Source organism: Notolepis coatsorum (assembly GCF_963971535.1).
Source record: "Notolepis coatsorum genome assembly, chromosome: 12".
NCBI lineage: Eukaryota > Metazoa > Chordata > Actinopteri > Aulopiformes > Paralepididae > Notolepis > Notolepis coatsorum.
The window spans coordinates 10,489,997-10,511,750 of NC_140176.1; the positions used below are offsets into that span (position 1 = coordinate 10,489,997).

The 21,754-nt window shown below is 46.7% G+C and overlaps 1 protein-coding gene across 1 annotated transcript in view; it reads left to right on the top strand.

The window, feature by feature from the left end:
• LOC311237608 (uncharacterized protein) overlaps positions 1–21,754 on the top strand; it is a gene marked incomplete at both ends in the record, with an annotated part of 81,782 nt that overhangs the window by 15,553 nt on the left and 44,475 nt on the right. Inside the window, 5 exons of the mRNA XM_084325546.1 lie at positions 562–669; positions 14,036–14,143; positions 15,505–15,621; positions 19,821–20,022; positions 21,086–21,357. Of these exons, the coding sequence (XP_084181672.1) occupies positions 562–669; positions 14,036–14,143; positions 15,505–15,621; positions 19,821–20,022; positions 21,086–21,357 (807 nt within the window). The remainder of the gene's footprint in view (positions 1–561; positions 670–14,035; positions 14,144–15,504; positions 15,622–19,820; positions 20,023–21,085; positions 21,358–21,754) is intronic.

A 21,754-nucleotide genomic window follows, 5' to 3' on the forward strand; every position in this document is an offset into this window, starting at 1 on the left:
GAAATGTACTTCATTCATGCCAATAAAGCTTATTGAATTGAAGTTTTTTTTTATCCAAATACAAACAGTACAATATACAGTGCAATAGTCCCTTTTGCTTCATTCCTGATCCCCCGCTCTCTCTCCATCTTTCTCCATTTCTCTCACTCACTCTCTTTATCTCCATCTCTTTCTCTCTGTCTGACTCTCTCACTCTCTCCATCTCTACATAGAAATGTATTCGATTTCTATGGCTTTCTATTGCTCTCCATCGGCCAACGTTTGGAGACCCCTGCAACTAAAAACAAAAGATACAAATTCTCATTTATAACTACCTCCATTTGTGCCATCAATGGAGGAGGCAGGAGAGGGCGGCTTTGAGGTGGGTGGGTGGGCGGATGGTTGTGGTTGCTTGTTTGTTTGATCTGTACTGTACATGTCTGTCTGTGTTCTTCTTGTTATGTATGTTTGCTGTGTTTTTTTGGAGCTCCTATTTATCTGCTGTAACATGAATTGACCTCTCTCTCTCTCTCTCTCTCTCTCTCTCTCTCTCTCTCTCTCTCTCCCTCCCCCCCCTCCCAGCCTGTCCTGAGGGCCACTTCCAGTGTTCTTCAGGCTTCTGTGTGGAGAAGACGCGCCGCTGCGACGGCCTGGATGACTGTCAGGATGAGAGCGATGAGGTCTTCTGCTGTACGTACCGACACGCGGAGTTATTCATTTTCGTATTTAATTTAGTATTTAATTTTCTCCTTCTTGCAATTGGTGATATTGATATAATTATTTGTATTGATATTAGGGGTGTGACGGTACACAAAAACCACGGTACGGTACGTACCTCGGTTTTGAAGTCACGGTTCGGTACGGGTTTTTGGTACAGCGGGGGAAAGTTTGGCTTTCCATGTTCCACTCAGGGGTGATGTAGTGTGCAGTAACTAATTGTACTTGTAGGGCTGTCAACGAATATTCTATATTGAAATTAATAATCGACTTGTAAACAAATAAAGAAATTAAATAATAATTATTATATTAGACTGTGAAAAAAACGGTGGGCGGTCGTTAGTGGTTTACATACCGTTGTATTAGTTCGGTACACTACACAGCCGTTCGGTACGGTACGGTACACACTGAAACGGTTCCTTTACACCCCTAATTGATATACTATATATATATATATATATATATATATATATATATATATATATATATATATATATATATATATATGACACAGTCCATAAGTCTGAGTAGTCCAGTGAAACATTACATTGTTGCTTTGTCTCTGTACTCATCACATTGATTTGACATGCAACAATGGAACGTGGAACTTATTACAAAAGGAACTGAGGCTCCCAAACCTAATTCCAATAGGGAGGTGTAGTCTGACGTCACTGGTTGTTCCACCCGTATGGAGATTTATCATTGGGAAAATGGATTATCGGCTATTGTAACAATTCTGCCGCATGAACATTGGCAAGCTTTCCATTTTTGCACAAAATGAGTTCCCTTCTACCACTAACATTATTGTTTAAGCATTTTTGGTTGAAATAAAGGTAGTTATAAGGTTTTTAATTAGTTGTAAAAAAAAAGAACTACAATTACCAGTAGGCAGCCTGTTGTTCACTAGCCAGCCTGTTCAGTGCTGTCGCCTGAACCACGTCACGGCCAGCAAGCTAGCTAGCTAGCTAACGTTAACGTCACCTCGCTAAACGTACTAGACGTTAGCAATGTCGTTAACCATTTTAAATCGGGGCATGTAGAGGCGTTTCGGGACCGAGTAAAATGTGCAGGTCCTCTTCTCAAACCTGTGCACTGCATGCATCATGCCGGCTAGCAAGCTAGCTAGCTACACGTCACGGCCGGCTGATGCCACGATAGCTAACTAACGTTACAAGCTCAAAAACCTTATAACTACTACTGTCATGTCCATAAGTTCCCTGGCAGAATACTTTGTCTGTGAGGACAAAAGTAAATAAGAACGATATATATAACGCTGTATAGCATTATTCTCTAAAAAGTATACAAAGAGGAGATAACCATTTTAACACTTTAATCGCCATGGGTTAAATTCATAATTTACCATCCCTCGCCAGCTCTATTTGTCTATGGAGAAGTTCCCCTTCTTTGCAGGGCTATAACTTTTTAAATTCTATTGCTAAACTGCCATTATTATGGCCCATTCAATGTCCTATATGTATTGTTCAGGGTGTAGCAACGTTAAACTTTTTCATTCACATATTCATACTAAAATAATATTTTAGTATGAATATGTGAATGAAAAAGTTATATGGTCTAAAGTATAAGTATGTTTTTATCGTTTTCTGCAGCTTTCTTCAGAACGTGATTTATAGCCCTAAATGCATTATATTGATGATCAAATACAGTTTGGTAGGAATCTGTGCGAGATAAAAAATTTCAACTGCACGTACTTCTAGAAGTTTCTACGCATCATCTGATGTTGACCGGATGGGCGGGGGATCGTTTATAATTCTGTGGGCAACGTTAGATGATTCATCCAGAGTGGGTCATATGTTCATCAGATCAGTTAGTATAGAAAACGTTAGAAAATAACGCTGAATCTTACCGTGGCTTCCTCGCGCCGCTGGCAGATGAGCGTGGAACAGATTTTTTTCTATTATGGGATGTAGAAATGCCCGATCCATTTCCAGGTTGTATAATAGTATATACGTCCAAATAACGTTGTTTATTGAGTTAGGGCGAGCAATCTATTATCCAGTGTTTCAAGATGGAGTCGCGGGAGCTATAGCGAGTGATCGGACCACATATGGAGTGAGCACTACCGGTTCAAAGGTTAATATCCGGTTGGCGATCTGCCGATCGGCCACCAGATGGCGCTCTTGAACCGCTAGAGAGTTGAGAGGAGATCAGCAGTGTGTCTCAGGGCTCCCGAAAGGAAATATGATTTCGATGACAGATTTTTGATATATTGACATCAAAGACGAGATACGGCGTTGTAACTGAGGGGTACAATTCCCTGACTGTATGGTTAGATATGATACTTACTACCACTACCTCTTGTACTTTAGACTCTGGCCACCCAGTACTAGGTATAAATAATTATGATAAACACTCCCACCTGATGAAACGGATCCAACACAAATGTACCAAGTCGAAAGTCTGCGTTTAATAATAATACATAGCAAAAGGTATGTACAACGATCACTTAATTACATTTATGATTTGAAATAGTATGCACTTTTATGGCAAATTAGTATTCGTAGGTAGATCAATATCGAATGTCCAATCTCTGATTGCGCAGGAAGCAAATATACAACCTGGAATATTTAGGGAACAATAGCAATGATACTTGAATGATTATATAGCTGGATACACTAGGGGAAGGTTCCGACTGCTTGTAGGACAGCTGGAGGGGGGGGGGTAGAGTCTGGCTGTATCCCGTCTGGCCGAGGGTATCCTGGGAGAGCCCACAGTCGTGCGACCCGGTGCCCAGCGATCCTCGATCCACAGATGAAAGCAGTTGGACTCTCTGTGGCCGGCGTCCTCCGGTCCACGATGGAGAGACGTGAGGCGACCTCGTCGTGTAGAGCGTCTTCTCACCTGTCGTCCTCTCCGGGGGGGGGTATTTCCAACACACCGCAGTGTTGGCCTTTATCCATAGAATAATCAAAGTACTCAAAGCATAATCCAAGCCGGGGAAGGCTAGCCGTCGTCGGTAGAATAATCCAATATACAGGTCCACTCGCTCTTTGGCCTGGAGCTCCTCGGGTGCAGCTTCACGTGGGGTCAACCACCCTGGATAAGCGTCCAGCTGATGCCCGAAACGATGGGGGTGCTGATTACTATAGAACTCTTACCGCACGAGGCACTATATATGAATAGACTATTATTAGCTTAATAGAATACGTCCAACTCGACGATATAGTGCCAAATATGACTATTCAAATATTAATATACACGATGTCTCAATGCCGATACTGGGCCGAATTGGCCTTACTGCCCACACGTGGTTCGCGGGGAGGCTTTTGCGTCTGTCACTCTGTTGGAGGGTAAGGAACTGGACTAAAAAGAAAGCTCTACTTTAATAGCGCAGTATATATACGCACTATGAACAAATAGTACCATTAGTGGTGCGGTAGACATATTCCTACGCGGAACTAGGACTTGTCCATACATGTTGAGCGGTACGATTGAACCTGGTCTGAGGGGTATGGCGACCTGGCACCAAGGTCTCGTCCAATGGTAGAATGGAGACTATTATGGGATGTTCAGTAGACTAGAAGGGATATTCAATGCATATTGTACAAGGAATATACAAGGGATATCAGGGGATATACAAATACAATTAAATATATATATATAAATAAATATATATATTCGGTTTAATCTGATCCTTCAGAACAGCCGCCCCCTAATTGGTCCCAACCCAATTAGTTAAGCAGAGACAGATTAACCGCACTGTCTACCACTCAAGGGTTCGCTGTAAGGGTCAGTCAACTCACAAAGTCATAGGGTCATAGTCATCATCGATTGTGTCTGGGAGTCGGGGCAGTTCTATGAGCCTTGCCACAGGACGGGTGTAAATGCGCCCCTGGACGAGTACTTCAGCTGCTCGGACCTTGCCATCGGCACCGGTGATCACTTTGCTTACGCGGCCAGCCGGCCACATAGCTCTGGGTAGTGACTGGTCAATAATCATGACGACTGTTCCTTCCGTCAAATTGTCTCTCTCTTTTACCCACTTCTGGCGGGTCTTTAGAGACGGTAGGTAGTGCAGTAGGAAACTGCTCCAAAACTTGTCGGCTAATACTTGGCTGTACCTCCACATTCGTCGGCCGTTCGCTTCTTCAGGCCGGTACATTGTCTGGGGTAACGCGGGATCTAGCCGCCCCATCAGGAGGGTGTTGGGGGTGACTGGGTCGACATCTGCTACATCACTGGAGACGTAACCGAGGGGCTTTGAGTTCAATACTCCCTCAATCTCCGTGAGGACTGTCATTAGGACTTCTTCCGCCACAGTCTGGGCCCCAAGTACTGCGTACAGGGCTGTCTTTATAGAACGTACTTCTCGTTCCCAAGTTCCACCGAAGTGGGGTGCGTTTGGGGGGTTGAATTGGAAGTCAATCTGGGCTGGAGCGAGGTGGGTCTTAAGTTCTGGGCCCATAGCTTGGAAGCTCTCCCTCAGCTCTCTTTCTCCGCCTTTGAAGTTTGTCCCGTGATCGGACAATAATGTAGACTGTTTTCCTTTCCGTGATGTGAATCTTCGGAAGGCCATAAGGAATGAGTCTGCGCTCATGGTCGGAAGGAGCTCGATATGTATCGCTCTGGTGGTCATGCATTTGAATACAATACCCCACCGCTTCTCGGTGCCTCTTCCTTTCTTTATGTGCAGCGGGCCAAAACAGTCCATGCCTGTTGAGTGGAATGGCTTGTCGCCGAGTCGGAGGCGACATGGAGGTAGGTCAGCCATCCGTGGTATGCTGGGCTGCGCGCGCCATTTTCGGCAGTCTAGACAGGTTCGCTGGAAGCGTCGCACCGCCTCTCTTCCTTGAAGTATCCAGTAACGACGTCTGATTTCCGCGAAGACTCTCTCTGCTCCTGCGTGGTGTACATCCTCGTCGTATTTCTTTATAATCAGCTCTGTGACCTTATGTCGGCTGTTCAATACGATCGGGTACTTAATGTCATCCGGTAAATTGGGGGCTCTCCGCAGGCAACCACCCACTCTGATGAGGGTATGTGTGTCACTCTCGGGGGCCAGATGAATCAATCTGCTGTCTGATGGGACGGGCTTTCCTCCCTGTAGACAGTCTAGTTCATCGGGGAACGAGTCTCTCTGGGCTCGTTGCAGTAGAAGCAGTTCTGCTTCCTCGTAGTCAGCTGCTGACATATCAGCGGGGGACTTAATCTCTGGGTGGTGCCGCAGGAATGTCCGTTGCTGCGCACTCTCTATGGTAATGCAATCGTCTATGTTGGGGTCTGCGGAGACAACAGCGCTCAATCCACAGAACATGGGTTTCTTATTCTCAGCCTCCTCGTCACTTGCTTCCCTCGGGGTGGGCGTGGGCCAATCTCCTTCCGGGAGCTTGAGGAATGCTGGTCCGTCACTGTAGATGTTATGACGGGTTAAGTCATCTAGGGACATTCCCCGGGTGATGACGTCAGCTGGGTTGTGTTTTGTATCAACATAGCGCCAGTTTGCTTCTCCGGTTAACTCTCCGGTTAACTCTTGAATCTCAGTGACTCTGACTCCCACGAAGACTTTGTATTTGCATGAATCCGATTTGATCCAGGCGAGTACTGTCGTGGAATCTGACCACAGGATTGTTCTATGCACCGGAATGGTGAGCTCACGTTGGATGAGCGTGGCTAGATGCGCTCCTGCGAGGGCTGCGCAGAGCTCTAGACGTGGGATAGACTGTTGCTTGCGTGGGGCTATTCTCGAGCGGGCGAGGATGAATGCTGTGTAGATCTCTCCCCCCTCTTCTTGGGCCCGCAAGTAGGCTACTGATCCGTAGGCGACCTCGGAGGCGTCACTGAAGACGTGTAGATCCATTTTACATGTCTCTGGCCTCACCGTGGGTGGGAAGTAGCTTCGGCGTATATTAACGCCTGGGAGTGAGTGGAGTTCCATCTCCCACTCTCTCCAGGTGGATGCAAGGTGTGCGGGAATGGGGTCGTCCCAGCCCTGGTCCTTGTCCCACAATGCTCGTACAATCATCTTTGCCCTGGTGGTGTACGGTAGTATACATCCTAACGGGTCATATTGTCGGGCGAGTGTTCTGTACACACTCCGTCTGGTGGTCGGTATTGCCGTCGACCTTCCCTGCTCCGTGGTCAGGGGTTTGTGTCTATAGTGGAGCGAATCTGTTTTGAAGCGCCACACTAGTCCTAGTGTCATCTCTTGGGCTTCTCCTGGGATTGTGGCCATCCAGGTCTCGCTGCTCGCTGCCTTGTCCTCGGAGGAGAGGCTGCGCAGTACGTGCGGATCGCTGCTGGCCCACTGCCTGAGATCAAAGCCGCCTTTGATCAGAGAGGCGCGGAGTTTATGTAGGAGAGCCTCGGCTTCTTCCTGGGTCGAAACGCTTTGTAGACAGTTATCTACGTAGAAGCTGTTCTTCACACTGTGTCGGACCTCTTCGTCCGCTGCTGGGTCCTCTGCGACATGTCTCTGTAGTGCAAATGTAGCACAGCATGGGCTGCATGTAGTTCCGAAAGGGAGGACTTCCCATTGGTAGATGGCTGGGTGCTCATCTCCTGGCCTCTCTCTCCATAGGAACCGCAACAGGGGCTTGTCCTCCTCTACTAATCTCACCTGCAGGAACATCCCTTTGATATCCCCGCTGATAGCCACCTTGTCCTGGCGGAAGCGGAGTAGTACGCCTAGTAGGGAGGGGCCGAGTGTAGGACCGGGCAATAGCTCTTTATTCAGATTTTGGGATCCGATCTGGTAGCTGCAGTTAAACTCGATGCGGTCTTTGCCGTTGTGATGAACCTTGTGGTGGGGCACGTACCACGATTCAGTCGTCTGGTCGGCCTCTTTAATGTCAATCTTTGTGACGTGTCCCGCTGTGATGAGCTTCTCAATCTCAGCGCGGTATACACTTTCTTGGGCGGGGTCCTTGGCTAAGCGCCGCTCTGTGTTTAGTAGGTACCGCTCTGTGGCGTCTTTCTTTGCGTGAAAGGTAGGCATCCCTTCCCGCCGCAGGAGTGGCGTGGCATATCTCAACACGCCGCTGACTGGGACTCTCTTTGTTCCCGTCTCGAGGAGGTTAATGGCGTAGATGTCGTCTTTAGAGCGAATGTCTTTCTTTTCGTTCTTAAAGGGCATTTGTTCTAAGGTCCATAGCCTCTCTACATGCTGCAGGAGTGCGGTGTCTCCCTCTGTGACTCGGGAGTGGAGACAGCTAGTGGCTGTGGTTCGGTTGAGAGATTTGGCGAGTGGGCCTTGGAGAGTCCATCCTAGGCGGGTCTCGACTGCTGCAGGACAGCCTCTGGGTCCGGTATGAACCCGGTCTATCGGGACAATGAGGTCTGCATGGTCGGAGCCTATCAACAGTGTCGGGGTAGCACCGTCTATGAGTGGGATCGGTAGCTTGCGTAGATGTACATATTTCTCCATCAGCTTGGCTACGGGGTATGTGTACCGCGAGAGTCCTATTTCTTGGCTGGTGAAAGCGTCTGTAATCCTGTACCGTCGCTCGGGCTGGCCGCTTGCTGCGATAGAGAATGAGACATTCTCGCCCTTTATCGTTTTCAAATCTCTTCTTATTGTCCGAATTGTCATTTGGTTTTCGCTCCCCCGCAGCCCTAGCTGGGCCGCAGCGGACGCGAGCAGAAGGGTCTTCTCTGACCCGTCATCAAGGACGGCGTAAGTGTCCATGACTTTATTCTGGTAGCTCAATGTCACACGGACTACCTTTAAGAGCACTCTGGCTCCGCTGCTGCTGGCGGGGTCGATGTACATGCCGCTTGCTTTGCTGCTTGATGGTGCGGGTGGAGGCCGCCGTCTGTTACTGTCGTGGAGTATGTCCAGATGGGCTCCATCGCACCGACTGCACTTTTTCTTTAAGCGGCATTCGGCTGCCATGTGTGATCGCGCACAGCGAAAACAGCGTCTGTTGGACTTTATCCATTGACTCGCTTCCTCCGCATTCATCTTGGGGAATGAGTCACATTGTGACAGCCAGTGTTCTTTCTCACAGTAGGGGCACACTATCTTCCACTTCTCCTTTCTTGAGGGGGTACTGTGGCTCCTACTGCTTGGCACTGACTCCGATTGGTGCATGACAGTCACCGATCTTCTTCCATCATTTAGTCTCCTGGTTCCTTCTCTGGAGCCAGGGGTGCTCCGTCCGAATGTATCTAGCCGTAAGCTGCTGACTTCTCTCGCCAGGAAGTCGGCTAGATCGAGGAGGTTCGGTTCGGGGCCATTAGGGTCTCGGTGGTCTCTCTGCCGCCTAAAGCGCTCCTGTCGGGCGGGCGGTAGCTTCTCCAAGATCCTCTCTACATTTGAGTTGGCGTATAGTTCATGCCTACCCTTTTCCCTCTGCGCTCCCAGCATCCCTACTAGGGACTGCACTCTGATGGACAGGTCGTCCAGTGCTCGATTGTCTGTTGCTGGGGGTAGGCGGTCGATGTGCCTGATCTCCTGGATCACGTAATCCCATATACGTCCATATCTCTGGTCCAACGCTACCAGCGCTGCGGTGTATGGGGTCGTGGAAGTGGCGTAGGCGAGCGCTATGTTGTGCGCGCGGGGTACCTTTAAATGCTTCAGTAGTATCGCGTATTTATGGCGTTCATCAATGACATCCACCAACATTGTCTCCAGACACATGCGGAGCTCCGTATACTGGGCCCGGTTCTCCTGGGTGAAGTCTGGTACCATAGGTGTGCCAATGTATGACGCGGATTGTTGATACATCGGCGAGCGTTGGGGGAGAGGCCTCCTAGGCGAGTCTCCTCCTGCTCCTTGGCGTGGGCTGGTACCGGCTGTGTACCATGGCCCGCTGGTCCAGGTGCTGTTCCTTGGTGCGGGTCGTGCGTCGTGCTCACCCGTGAATAGCGTCGGGGGTCTGTAGCGCAGCTCCGCGGGGGTATAGCCTGGGCTGTACTGGACCTCCTGGTCCGGTAGAGTACTGTGCTGTCGTCGGGCGTGGTTCTCCTCCTCTTCCTCTTCGTCTTCCGTTAGGTCATCCAGGGCTTGTAGTCTCTGGTTTAGCCTCTCCGCAGTGTATGCTGCTCCTTCCCGGTGGCTGGGTCTCGCTTGGACCGGTTGGGGAAGGGGGTCTGCGGGGGGTATAAACCTCGTCTGTTGGTCAAGTTCAGGGTCGCTTACTCGGCTAGGGGATGCCGCCCTGGAGTGATGTCTAGACGAGTTCCTGGAGCCTCTGGTGGAGGGAGGGGGTGTTGTCGTCCTTCTGATCAGCTGTTCTATTAGTTGCGCTTGTGCTCTGTCGCGCTCGGCTTCGCGCTTGGTGAGATCCGATTCTCTCTGGGCACCGGTGGCGGCGCGCTGGGCGTCGACCCGGTCTCTTGCCATATTCTCTTCCATCTGAATGCGTCTTATTTCCAGGCGTATGTGCTCTTCTTCGCTCCGTTGCTGTATCTGCAATCGATCGCGTTCACCCTGGAGTCTATCGCGTTCAGTAGAGGCTTTCAGGCTGACGAGGAATGCCTGCTGTAGTGTCCTCTCTGCCTCGCTGGGAGAAGACGGTTGTATAGGGGAGCCGTCCCTTGGGGTACTCCGTGCGGAGTCTTGGAGCTCTATCTCCACGGTGCTCTCCTCATCTTCTTCCGTGCCGAGTTCTCTCTCGGTAGTGTTGTCTTCCTCCCGGGACTCGTCGGGGACTACTTCTTCGGTATTGGCGGGGTGTAAAGTCATGTCTGGTTCCCCCTGGTCCCCACCGTGAGCTGGGTCAGTTACGCTAGAACCCATAGGGGCCTCCATGGTCGGGGTAGCCTGGTCGTTAGGGTTAGACATAATTTTACTTTCTAGTTTTACCGCGTTTACTGTTGGTAGAAGACTAGGTTGTTGACTGACAGCGTAAGCCTCTAGGTACTGAGGGAGCTGTCGTTTGCGCCGCGGGCGTTGTTGGTTAGGAGGATCGTTTCGTGGAGTGTTCATCATAGGCCATTTTAATATTAATAACACTATATTAATATTACACTGACTACCCTCCGGCTCGAAGGACCAATTGTAACTGAGGGGTACAATTCCCTGACTGTATGGTTAGATATGATACTTACTACCACTACCTCTTGTACTTTAGACTCTGGCCACCCAGTACTAGGTATAAATAATTATGATAAACACTCCCACCTGATGAAACGGATCCAACACAAATGTACCAAGTCGAAAGTCTGCGTTTAATAATAATACATAGCAAAAGGTATGTACAACGATCACTTAATTACATTTATGATTTGAAATAGTATGCACTTTTATGGCAAATGAGTATTCGTAGGTAGATCAATATCGAATGTCCAATCTCTGATTGCGCAGGAAGCAAATATACAACCTGGAATATTTAGGGAACAATAGCAATGATACTTGAATGATTATATAGCTGGATACACTAGGGGAAGGTTCCGACTGCTTGTAGGACAGCTGGAGGGGGGGGGGTAGAGTCTGGCTGTATCCCGTCTGGCCGAGGGTATCCTGGGAGAGCCCACAGTCGTGCGACCCGGTGCCCAGCGATCCTCGATCCACAGATGAAAGCAGTTGGACTCTCTGTGGCCGGCGTCCTCCGGTCCACGATGGAGAGACGTGAGGCGACCTCGTCGTGTAGAGCGTCTTCTTACCTGTCGTCCTCTCCGGGGGGGGTATTTCCAACACACCGCAGTGTTGGCCTTTATCCATAGAATAATCAAAGTACTCAAAGCATAATCCAAGCCGGGGAAGGCTAGCCGTCGTCGGTAGAATAATCCAATATACAGGTCCACTCGCTCTTTGGCCTGGAGCTCCTCGGGGTGCAGCTTCACGTGGGGTCAACCACCCTGGATAAGCGTCCAGCTGATGCCCGAAACGATGGGGGTGCTGATTACTATAGAACTCTTACCGCACGAGGCACTATATATGAATAGACTATTATTAGCTTAATAGAATACGTCCAACTCGACGATATAGTGCCAAATATGACTATTCAAATATTAATATACACGATGTCTCAATGCCGATACTGGGCCGAATTGGCCTTACTGCCCACACGTGGTTCGCGGGGAGGCTTTTGCGTCTGTCACTCTGTTGGAGGGTAAGGAACTGGACTAAAAAGAAAGCTCTACTTTAATAGCGCAGTATATATACGCACTATGAACAAATAGTACCATTAGTGGTGCGGTAGACATATTCCTACGCGGAACTAGGACTTGTCCATACATGTTGAGCGGTACGATTGAACCTGGTCTGAGGGGTATGGCGACCTGGCACCAAGGTCTCGTCCAATGGTAGAATGGAGACTATTATGGGATGTTCAGTAGACTAGAAGGGATATTCAATGCATATTGTACAAGGAATATACAAGGGATATCAGGGGATATACAAATACAATTAAATATATATATATAAATAAATATATATATTCGGTTTAATCTGATCCTTCAGAACAGCGTCTTCGGCAGAATGAGCATGGCTCGGAATGACGTGAAAACTCGTCCGCGGCGATCATAGTGTTAAATCGGGGCATGTAGAGCCCGGCGTAAAAACAATAACGTTATATACTATACACAATATGTACAACGAAACAATGATTTACATTAGTATTTACAGTGATTTAATATGCAGTGAATACAAATAATGATAACGTGGTTGTTGCTTTTAGAAATGGTGTTTGGCTTCATCTGTTAAATGGATATGATCACCAGAGAGATACTAGCCACAGATTCAGGGTCAGTTATTTTCCCATTGTACGAATTGTTAAGCTTATCGAATGTAAGGGAAATCTGATCCTAGGTCTGTGACTAAAGCCAGGCGTCTATGCTGTGGTGACGTCAGTCAGCAGCGCCAAATAGCAGTGTAGTTTCCCAGTGAACGAAAACATAAACGTTGTTATTTTTCTACCTTTACGATTAATTGCGAATATTTTCATGTTGAGCTATAGGTTGTGGATAAATACGCACAGAAAGGTACACCATGCCAACGTTAATGCTTTATTTATCTAAAACGAGCCAATTTAGAAATGGTCAATGGGCAAATACATTAAGTGGAACAGAGGGTGGAACAGGAAAAAACGAAAATGACGTAACCACTACACCTCCCTATTGGGGATTTTAAACGTATTTTTTTATTAAATTTTTTTATCCACTTTTTCTCCTTTTTCTGTGATTTTTCTCCCATCCCAATTTCCTCTCGTGCCAATTCTCCCTCCCCTGTCTTGATCGTTGCTCGCACGTGCCCCCCACTGGTCGGTCGTAGGGAGGGTAGATGGATACTATCGCATGTCCCCTCCGATACATGCAGAGTCAGCCCGCCACTTCTTTTCACCTGCCAGCGCGGACCCTCATTGGCGAGGTGTAACGTGTGGGAGGCTCACACTACCCTCGACATCTCCTGTCCTTGCTGTGCAGGCGCCCAGACCGACCTGTAGGAGTCGCTGTTTACTACGATCAGATTACCACCCCACCGGCTTCCCTCCCGCTGACTCTGCCAATCGAGCCAGTATGACGGCCGGCCAAGCCGGAGGCAACGCTGACAGCCGGATTCGATACCACAGTGTCTCTCGCTTTGGTGACGAGCGCAATGTCCGCAATATTGAGAGGGCATCCATGGGGGCCTGTTCTTGTTCTTGCTCTTAATTTATCTAGATTTTAGCTTCTCTTAGATTTTTTTGTTGAGTTACTTGTCTTGTATTTGTCTGGAACTTGTTTTATGTATTGTGTTTGTTTGATGGTGGATCAGGTGTCCCCAATGAGATTTGACCTGTATAAATAAAGGCTTGAAATGAACAATGACTATGAGATTAAAGGTCAGACTTTCAGCTTTAATTGAACTGTTTAGGAATTGTAGCCCTTTTTTCATACATAGTCCTCCAGTTCTATGGGGCCAACAGTAATTGTACCAGTTAACATTCATTCATTTAAATAAAGCCATCATATTTAATATTATTTATTTAATATCAACGATAGCGTGCGTTCGTGAAATGAGTTAGTCTCTCCCGCTGACAAAGCAGAGAGCAATGTCCCTCGATACATTTGAATGGGACTCGGAACACTCCAACACACTGTGTGGGATACTGTGTGTAATTGATGTCTTGTCTGTGTGTCATGTTGTCCGGACCCTGAGGGTTCAAAGAAAATACTAATCATCACCCTCCCGTCACTGTCGGTGTCCTTTTCAAGTCCAATTCTATGGAAGTCAATGGAGAAAACGGGGACAGGAGTGGGTGATGAAATCGCACCCGTCTGTACTTTCACTTACAGTGGAGTGGAGGGTCACTGACAGTTCACCACTCTGCCCCTAGTGCGAGTCACAGGCACTGCGCTTTGTGTGTGAGGCCGAGACCGGCTACAGCTTCGTGTGTCTGTATGACACACTGTGTGTCCTTGTTATGGTAATCACCGGTGTGTATTCTTTTCACAGCAAGGCCCACTAAGAACTGTGGTGCCAACATACCTCTGCACCCCTTCTACGTGTGTAACGGAGAGAGAGATTGTAGCAACGGGAGGGACGAAGCCAACTGCACTCTGGGTACGAATGTGCTGGTTCTCCACATCTTCCTGCGCGTGGGTGTGTGTGTGCGTGCGTGCGCGTGCGTGTGTGTGTGTGTGTGTGTGTGTGTGTGTGTGTGTGTGTGTGTAAAGAGTACAACGTTACTTTACTTAAGAAAAAAGTAGAAATACAGGTACCCCCTATTCTCCGAACTTCCCACCACAGTTAGCCGAGACCTGATCGATCTTTGGCCGTCGACTAAAAACACACTTCTTTAATCAATATCTTAAATAAAAATGTTTTTAATAATAATAACTAACATTCTTACTGTCTTATACTATCATGCACTCCTCCTACTATACGAATATGTCTTTACTACTATGCACTCATCACTGCAGCACCCAAGTTTCAGCACTGTTTGATGAACATTGTTACTCGGCTGTAAGAGTCGTACCCTTCCTGATGAATTGTCATACAGAACCTGTAAGTTGCTTTGGATAAAAGCGGCCGCGGCTAAATGACAAAATGTAAATGTACCACGCTAGGATAATACTCTAGTAGTAAACGTATTTGATGTTGCATGCATCTAGGTATTGAAACTAAAAACAAACATGTCGAGTCAAGTATTCCTTTATTGATCTCCTTGGGGGAAATTCTGTTGTCATAGCAGCAGGGGGAGGGGAGGTACAGGCAGATTTCAATCAATAATAATGGTAATAATAATAATTATATATTAATATAATATACATGGTATATATTGTGGTAGTACACTGCACCAAAGTCCGTTCAGTGTTTAGTATTAAGAGTCAGACGGTCCTAACAGTTCTCAAGTTATCCAGCCGTTAGTTCTCCAGCGGTTCAATGCCCACGGTTGTATATGAAATGCTTGTATTTTACCGCCGCACTACCAACACGGTTAACCCTTTCACTGCCACACGACAGAAGGTTAACCTTATGTCGTGTGGCAGTGAAAGGGTTAATGCTCAGGAACAAAGACATTTACTACATAAAATAGACTAGTATTGTTAGTAGGGTTGTGCATCGTTTGGATTTGAACGATTCCGGTTCCGATTCTCCATATCGATTCCTGTTCTAAACGATTCTCGATTCCGATTCTTTGAGGTGCAGGTCAAAACAGGTCACAGCTTATTTCGCAGGAGATATATTTTTTTGTTGAAAAATCTTAATATTTTTTCATACTATTCACATTTTCAGTTGACTTGATACAGTTTAATTTGGTTGCTGTACTGTAACTAGGGTATTAATTAACAAAGTATCGAAATTAAGAATTGAAATGTTACTTCCGGTTCCAGAACCGGAAGTTAGGAACCGTTTCCTATTAGAACCGGTTTTCGGTGCCCAACCCTAATTGTTAGTCGCTGTGTTGTTTGTGTTTTCAGAGACGAGCTGCTCCACGATCAGGTACCAGTGCAGCAGCGGAAGCTGCATCCGGAAGAAGAACGCAAAGTGTGACGGAGTGTTTGACTGTCGGGACCGCAGCGACGAGAAGGACTGTGGTGAGTGGTGCTCTGTCTTGATTGATTGATTGAATTGATTGAAAACTATATTAACAGATTGCAGAATGGGTACAATACAGCACGGCTCAATACACACACATACGCATTTGATTGCTTTATTGGACAGACCCGGCGGCAGAGAGGAAGGATGGGAGGAGATATGGGGAGGAGACATTCGGCAAAGGGGTCCGGGAGTCGAACCCGGGATGGCCGCGTTGTACTGCAGTGCGTTACGTGGTGCGCCACTCTGGCGCCCCCCCAAGCTAGGCTAACTTTAAAGGACCACACCAACGTTATGGTGAAATGCGCTTACCGCCTTCTCTAGAGTCGGACGAGAAAATAGATACCAGTTTCTTCTCTGTGCGTTCAAGCTATCCTTAGCTTAGCTTAGCACAAGTCAACAGAATAATAATAATACATTGGATTTATAGAGAGAGGCGCCTTTCTCAGACTCGAGGACACTTTACAACGAGAGAGGAGCTATATAAACGAGATGGTGAAAAAAGTCAACGGAAGAAAAAAAGGAAGCAAGGTGCTGTCCAATTGGACGAACGGTAACAGAAAAATAAACAAAAACAACGGGATCGATGGTTTAAAAGAACAGAATCAGGGCGGAACGGAAGCAGATACGGACCACTAGCTTAAAACTCAGCAAGAGTCTGTTTTTGACCAACAGACAGCTATAGGCTAGTTGGTCCGTATCAGCTTACATCACTTTGTATCCGCTTACTTTCCGCCTCTGGAACAACGCCCCCCCCCCCCCCCCCCCCCCCCCCCCACACTCCACCCCCCCGCCCCCCTCTTAGCCGGCCCCTCCGTTTGACCCTTTGTCTGTTCTCATGAGAATGTGTCTGTTATTTCATCATCATCTCAACTGGAGGTGTGTTCCAGCTGACCTGCAGCACTTTGCCAGGTATTTGCCAGGAAACCATTGGCATACCACCATTGCAATAATTATTAATTAATTAATTAAAAAGCTCTTGTTTCATCTACAAATGCCTACATGAACTAGCTCCCCCTCCTGTACAGGAATTCATCTACAAAAAAAGAAACACTGGACTCTGCACCAACTGTCAGACACCAGAGGTGACCGCATGGTCCAACGTAGACTGACCACGTTTGGCCAAAACGTCCTGTCCATAAAAGGCAGTCAAACATGGAACAGTCTCTCCATTTCCATAAGGGAAAGCCCCACCCTTGCTTCTTTTAGAGGGCAACAAAAAAGATGGCTGAAGTCCAACCAGTCATGTGAACACATGTGACATGCTGTTATGTATTTGTAATTTTTTTTTACTGTTTTGATGTGTTCTGTTTTTATGTATTTGTACATTTCTTACTGTTTCTATGAGTCCTGTTTTTATGTTTGGGGACAACGGATGGAAATAAATTAGCCTTGTGCTAAATCCGGCAATTTTTACACTCCACAGTGTTCATTAATTTTGAATTGTCCCGTCCAAATAAACGAAAAAAAAAATAAAACAAAATAAACTGACCTGCAGCACTGACACGACCCCCTCCAATAGCTTTCTGTGTTCACTGTTATTTTATCAAGATGGGGTCTCAAGGGGGCGGGAACAGACGGGCAGGAGCAGGCTTTGATCAACGATACTGCATGCGTGCACAGCACACACACACACACACACACACACACACACACACACACACACACACACACACACACACAAAGACACACACACCTACACACAAAGACACACAAAGACACACACACACACACACACACACACACACACACACACACAAAGACACACACACACGCACACGAAGACACACACACACCAAGACACACACACACGAAGACACACACACACACACACACACACACACGAAGACACACACACACACACACAAAGACACACACACACACACAAACGCACACGAAGATACACACACACGAAGACACACACACACACACACACAGACACACACACACATACACATTCACACACACACACGCATACCTCAAATCTGTTGCTTTTTAATGAGGCGGTACTAGCAGACCTGTCTGTCATGATGGTGACTCAGCATTCTCGCCACACATGGATTAACCATGTAGACACACACACACACGCACACGCACACGCACACACACACACACAAAACAAAAATACACCGTATGACCTTACTAAATTACTCATCTGTAAGAGTAGCCAGTATGAGTGCATGGTTAGAGAAAGACACTGTGTGTATGATGTGCACGTACGCTCGCACACACTTAAAGGGATAGTTCAGATGTTTGGAACCCTGGACCTATTTCTTACTTACCGATAATGTTGTTGATAGGTAGATCAAAATCAATGGGGTCACATTGATTGACAATATTTGTATGATAAAAAATTACGTTTTGCAGTCGTGCCTCAAGAGGCAGTGTGATGTCCGAAAATAAATAAAAAAAAAACACTACACCAACACTGCAAATGACAGTGGATTAATGAATAAGAACTAAACCTAATCGTGTGGATATAGTTATAGTGAAATAGACTGTATTAATATTCCATATTTATACCGTCTTGTTGCGCACTCCTGGTCACCTGTTCAGCACACGCACACACACACACACACACACGCACACGCACGCACACACACACACGCTCACTGTATAGCCCACATGTGTAATGAATGAACAGTAGGCTTATATTATTCAAATAACTTGTTTCATTAGGAGATCGCAGAATACTGTATGCGCTGCCCTATAGTAGTGGAAGCAGACAGTGCCAGTTCTATTGCACACTGTATAGCCTAACTGGATGGTCCTCACTTACTATGCACAGGATGCAGCACTGGTTTATTTTATTGTATAAAGCCATTTTACATTTACATTTAGTCATTTAGCTCGGATGCTTTTATCCAAAGCGACTTACAAGTTCTGTACGACAAGTCAGCAGGAAGGGCACAACTCTGTCAGCTGAGTAACAATGTTCATCAAAGTGTTGAGTGCTACAGTGTAGGTTAGATTATTATTATTATATATATATTGTTTTGAGATAATGGTTGAGGAAGTGCGTCTTTAGTCGACGGCGAAAGATTGGACGGGTTTCGGCTGTCCTAACTGGGGTGGGTAGTTCATTCCACCATTGTGGGGCAAGGACTGAGAAAAGGCAGGTTCTCCTTGATGACCCTCCCGGAGCTCGGATAGGAGTAGGTCTGAGGCGGCCAGAAGATGCAGAGCGTAGGGGTCTTGAGGGTGTGTAGTTAGAGACCATTGACCGGAGGTAGGCGGGAGCGGTTCCCTTTGCCGCACGGTATGCCAGGTCGAGGGCCTTGAAGCGGATTCATGCAGCAATGGGGAGCCAGTGCAGGTCCCTAAGAAGTGGGGTGACATGGGCCGACTTCGGTAGGTTTGAGATCAGGCGGGCCGCTGCGTTCTGAATGAGTTGGCAAACTACCACTGTATATATATGTGCCAGATTTTTAGATCCAGTGCCTGGATACGGTTCCAGGTACCTGCTGTGCGGACTGAGGCTGGAAAAAGGAGTCTTTTTTTATTTTGGTCCTTGGTCTTGGAATGACCTTCAGTCAAGCCTCAAACTGGTGGCACTTGTTCCTTTAGCCAGTTCCTTTAGAGGTTATCTAAGGTCCTTACCACCAGCTGCTCATGTAGTAATACGTAACGTACCTTATTGTTCCAAATGTGCACATATGTAGTGATTGCTTTTTGTTGTGTTGTTCTCTGTGTTTTATATGTTTTTGTTGCGTTTACCATTGTGTGAAAACGTTGCTGCTTTCTTGGCTATACAATGAGATTTTATCTCGATGCTTTTTATCTGGTTAAATAATTGCAGCATATTTAAAAAATGTCTTTCTTATATTAAAGTATATTTAGTTTTTAAGAATTGTAAAGGATAGGCAAAAATAAGCATGTGCTTCAGCCTATTCCTTTTTTCGGTCATTGAGTTTGGATTTTTTTGTGAGAGCTTACTTTGTAAATGTACATTTGTGATTTTTTTCTTTTTTTCTTTTCCGTTTTGAAAGTCCACACGTGTGTTTTTGATTTATCTGTAAACAAAGACCGAAAATAAAACTATTCATCATCTTCATCATCAATAAAGGTTAAAAGAAATAATGTTTTCAGTGGTGGCTGAAACTGAAAGACTTAATGTAGAAATAACTATGATTTAAAATGTTGTGTGATTGATTATTACGAGACGTTGACCAGACCCCCCCTCCCTGTGTGTGCGCAGCCTGTGGGAGGCCCTCCTCCTCGGGGAAGAACGGGGGCTCCTCCTCTTCTGGCCCGGGACGTATTGTGGGCGGGATCAGTGCTTCAGAGGGGGAGTGGCCTTGGCAGGTCAGCCTCCACTTCTCCGGGAACCTGTACTGCGGCGCCTCCGTCCTCTCCTCCGATTGGCTCGTCTCGGCCGCCCACTGCTTCAGCAAGGAAAGGTGAGTGTGACACTTAAAGGGGCACTGCGCGGAAAAACAACGCTGATTCGTTTGGCACATTTTGCAATTTTTTCTACATCTACATCATTTCAAGGACCTGTGATTAACACAACACACGGATTCAACGTCCCCGATGATGACATCACTGGTTGTGCATATTCAAACTAATTCACTCTCGATAACTGTCAAACTAAACAAATGTGTGCACAGGTTTTTAGATGTGTGAGAAGATGTGCAAAATAAATCAGCATTGTTTTTTTTCGTGAAATGCCCCTTTAAGCGACGTAGAGGGAGTGCTGCAGTATGGTGCTTATTGTGTGACATGGACATAGAAATGCGGTTGGTTGCCAAATTCCACCGATCAGCACACCAGTGCCAATAATCACCATATTATAGCTTACATCGTTTTATTTTTCCAAGATAGAAGCTTTGTGTTTTGATCATTTTATTTTGTAGTTGGGTAACTAGGAAGCCACTGTAGCTAGACACAATGTGTTACCATGCAACAGAATCCACTGGGATGTCCCGATCATGTTTTTTTGCTCCCGATCCGATCCCGATCATGTGATTTTGAGTATTTCCCGATCCGATCAAAAAATAATAATAAGAAATTTTAATTATTTTGGTCTGAGAGTGTGGCTGGTCTGCCGTTCTGCAGCTGGATACTATTGGTTTGTTTTGGCAAAATTCTTCTGCTCTGTGTGACAATAAATAAATGAATGATGATATGCAATTTAAAACCAAAACTAAGGCCTCAGTATGAGTTTAAGACGTGAACATGGTCATGTTTGTTGAATAAAAAAAAATTAAAAATTAAAAAACGCTTTTTTTTTTTTTGTCGATCCTGATCTTCGGAAAATCGGATCGGGACAATCCAGTAAAACCTAAGTCTTTATAGTAGAAAGAAAAGTAGAGAGAAAGGGGGGGGGGGGGGGCGACGGATTGGAGAGGTGTGGGGGGAATAATAAGAATGGGAGGGTGGAGGTGGGAATCATTATTCCACAAGTGTCATTAGATTCATGTTATTCTCTGGGACCCGCCTTGACCCCTGACCCCCTGACAGGCTGTCGGACCCGCGCCACTGGGCGGCTCACCTCGGCATGCTGACCCAGGGCCACGCCCGGCACGTGGGGGAGATCCGGCGCATCGTGGTGCACGAGTATTACAACGCGCGCACCTTCGACTACGACATCGCCCTGCTGCAGCTGAAGAAGCCGTGGCCCGCGTCCCTCAGCCCCGCCGCGGTGCAGCCCGTGTGTCTGCCGGCGCCCTCGCAGACCCTCACCCAGAGCCACCACTGCTGGGTCACCGGCTGGGGCTACCGCTCGGAGCAGGGTGAGCGACTGTAGGGTCCTGCGCTGGGGGGGCAATGTGGACTTTTTTTTATAATTATTATTATAATATATATATACAGTATTTTGGTAAATGGCTGCATTTATATAGCACTTTTATACAAAGTGCTTTACAATTTGTTCCTCACATTTGACCCCTTCACTCACACGTTCACACGCCGACGGCGGAGGCGACCATGCAAGGTGCCGACCTGCTCATTGGGAGCAATTAGGGGTTAAGTGTCTTGCTCAAGGACACATCGACACGCTGCCCGGGAGGAGCGGGAATCGAACCGGGACTGCTCTACCTCCTGAGCCACTAATATAATAATAATAATAATAATAATAATAATAATAATAATAATAATAATAATAATAATAATAATATATATATATATATA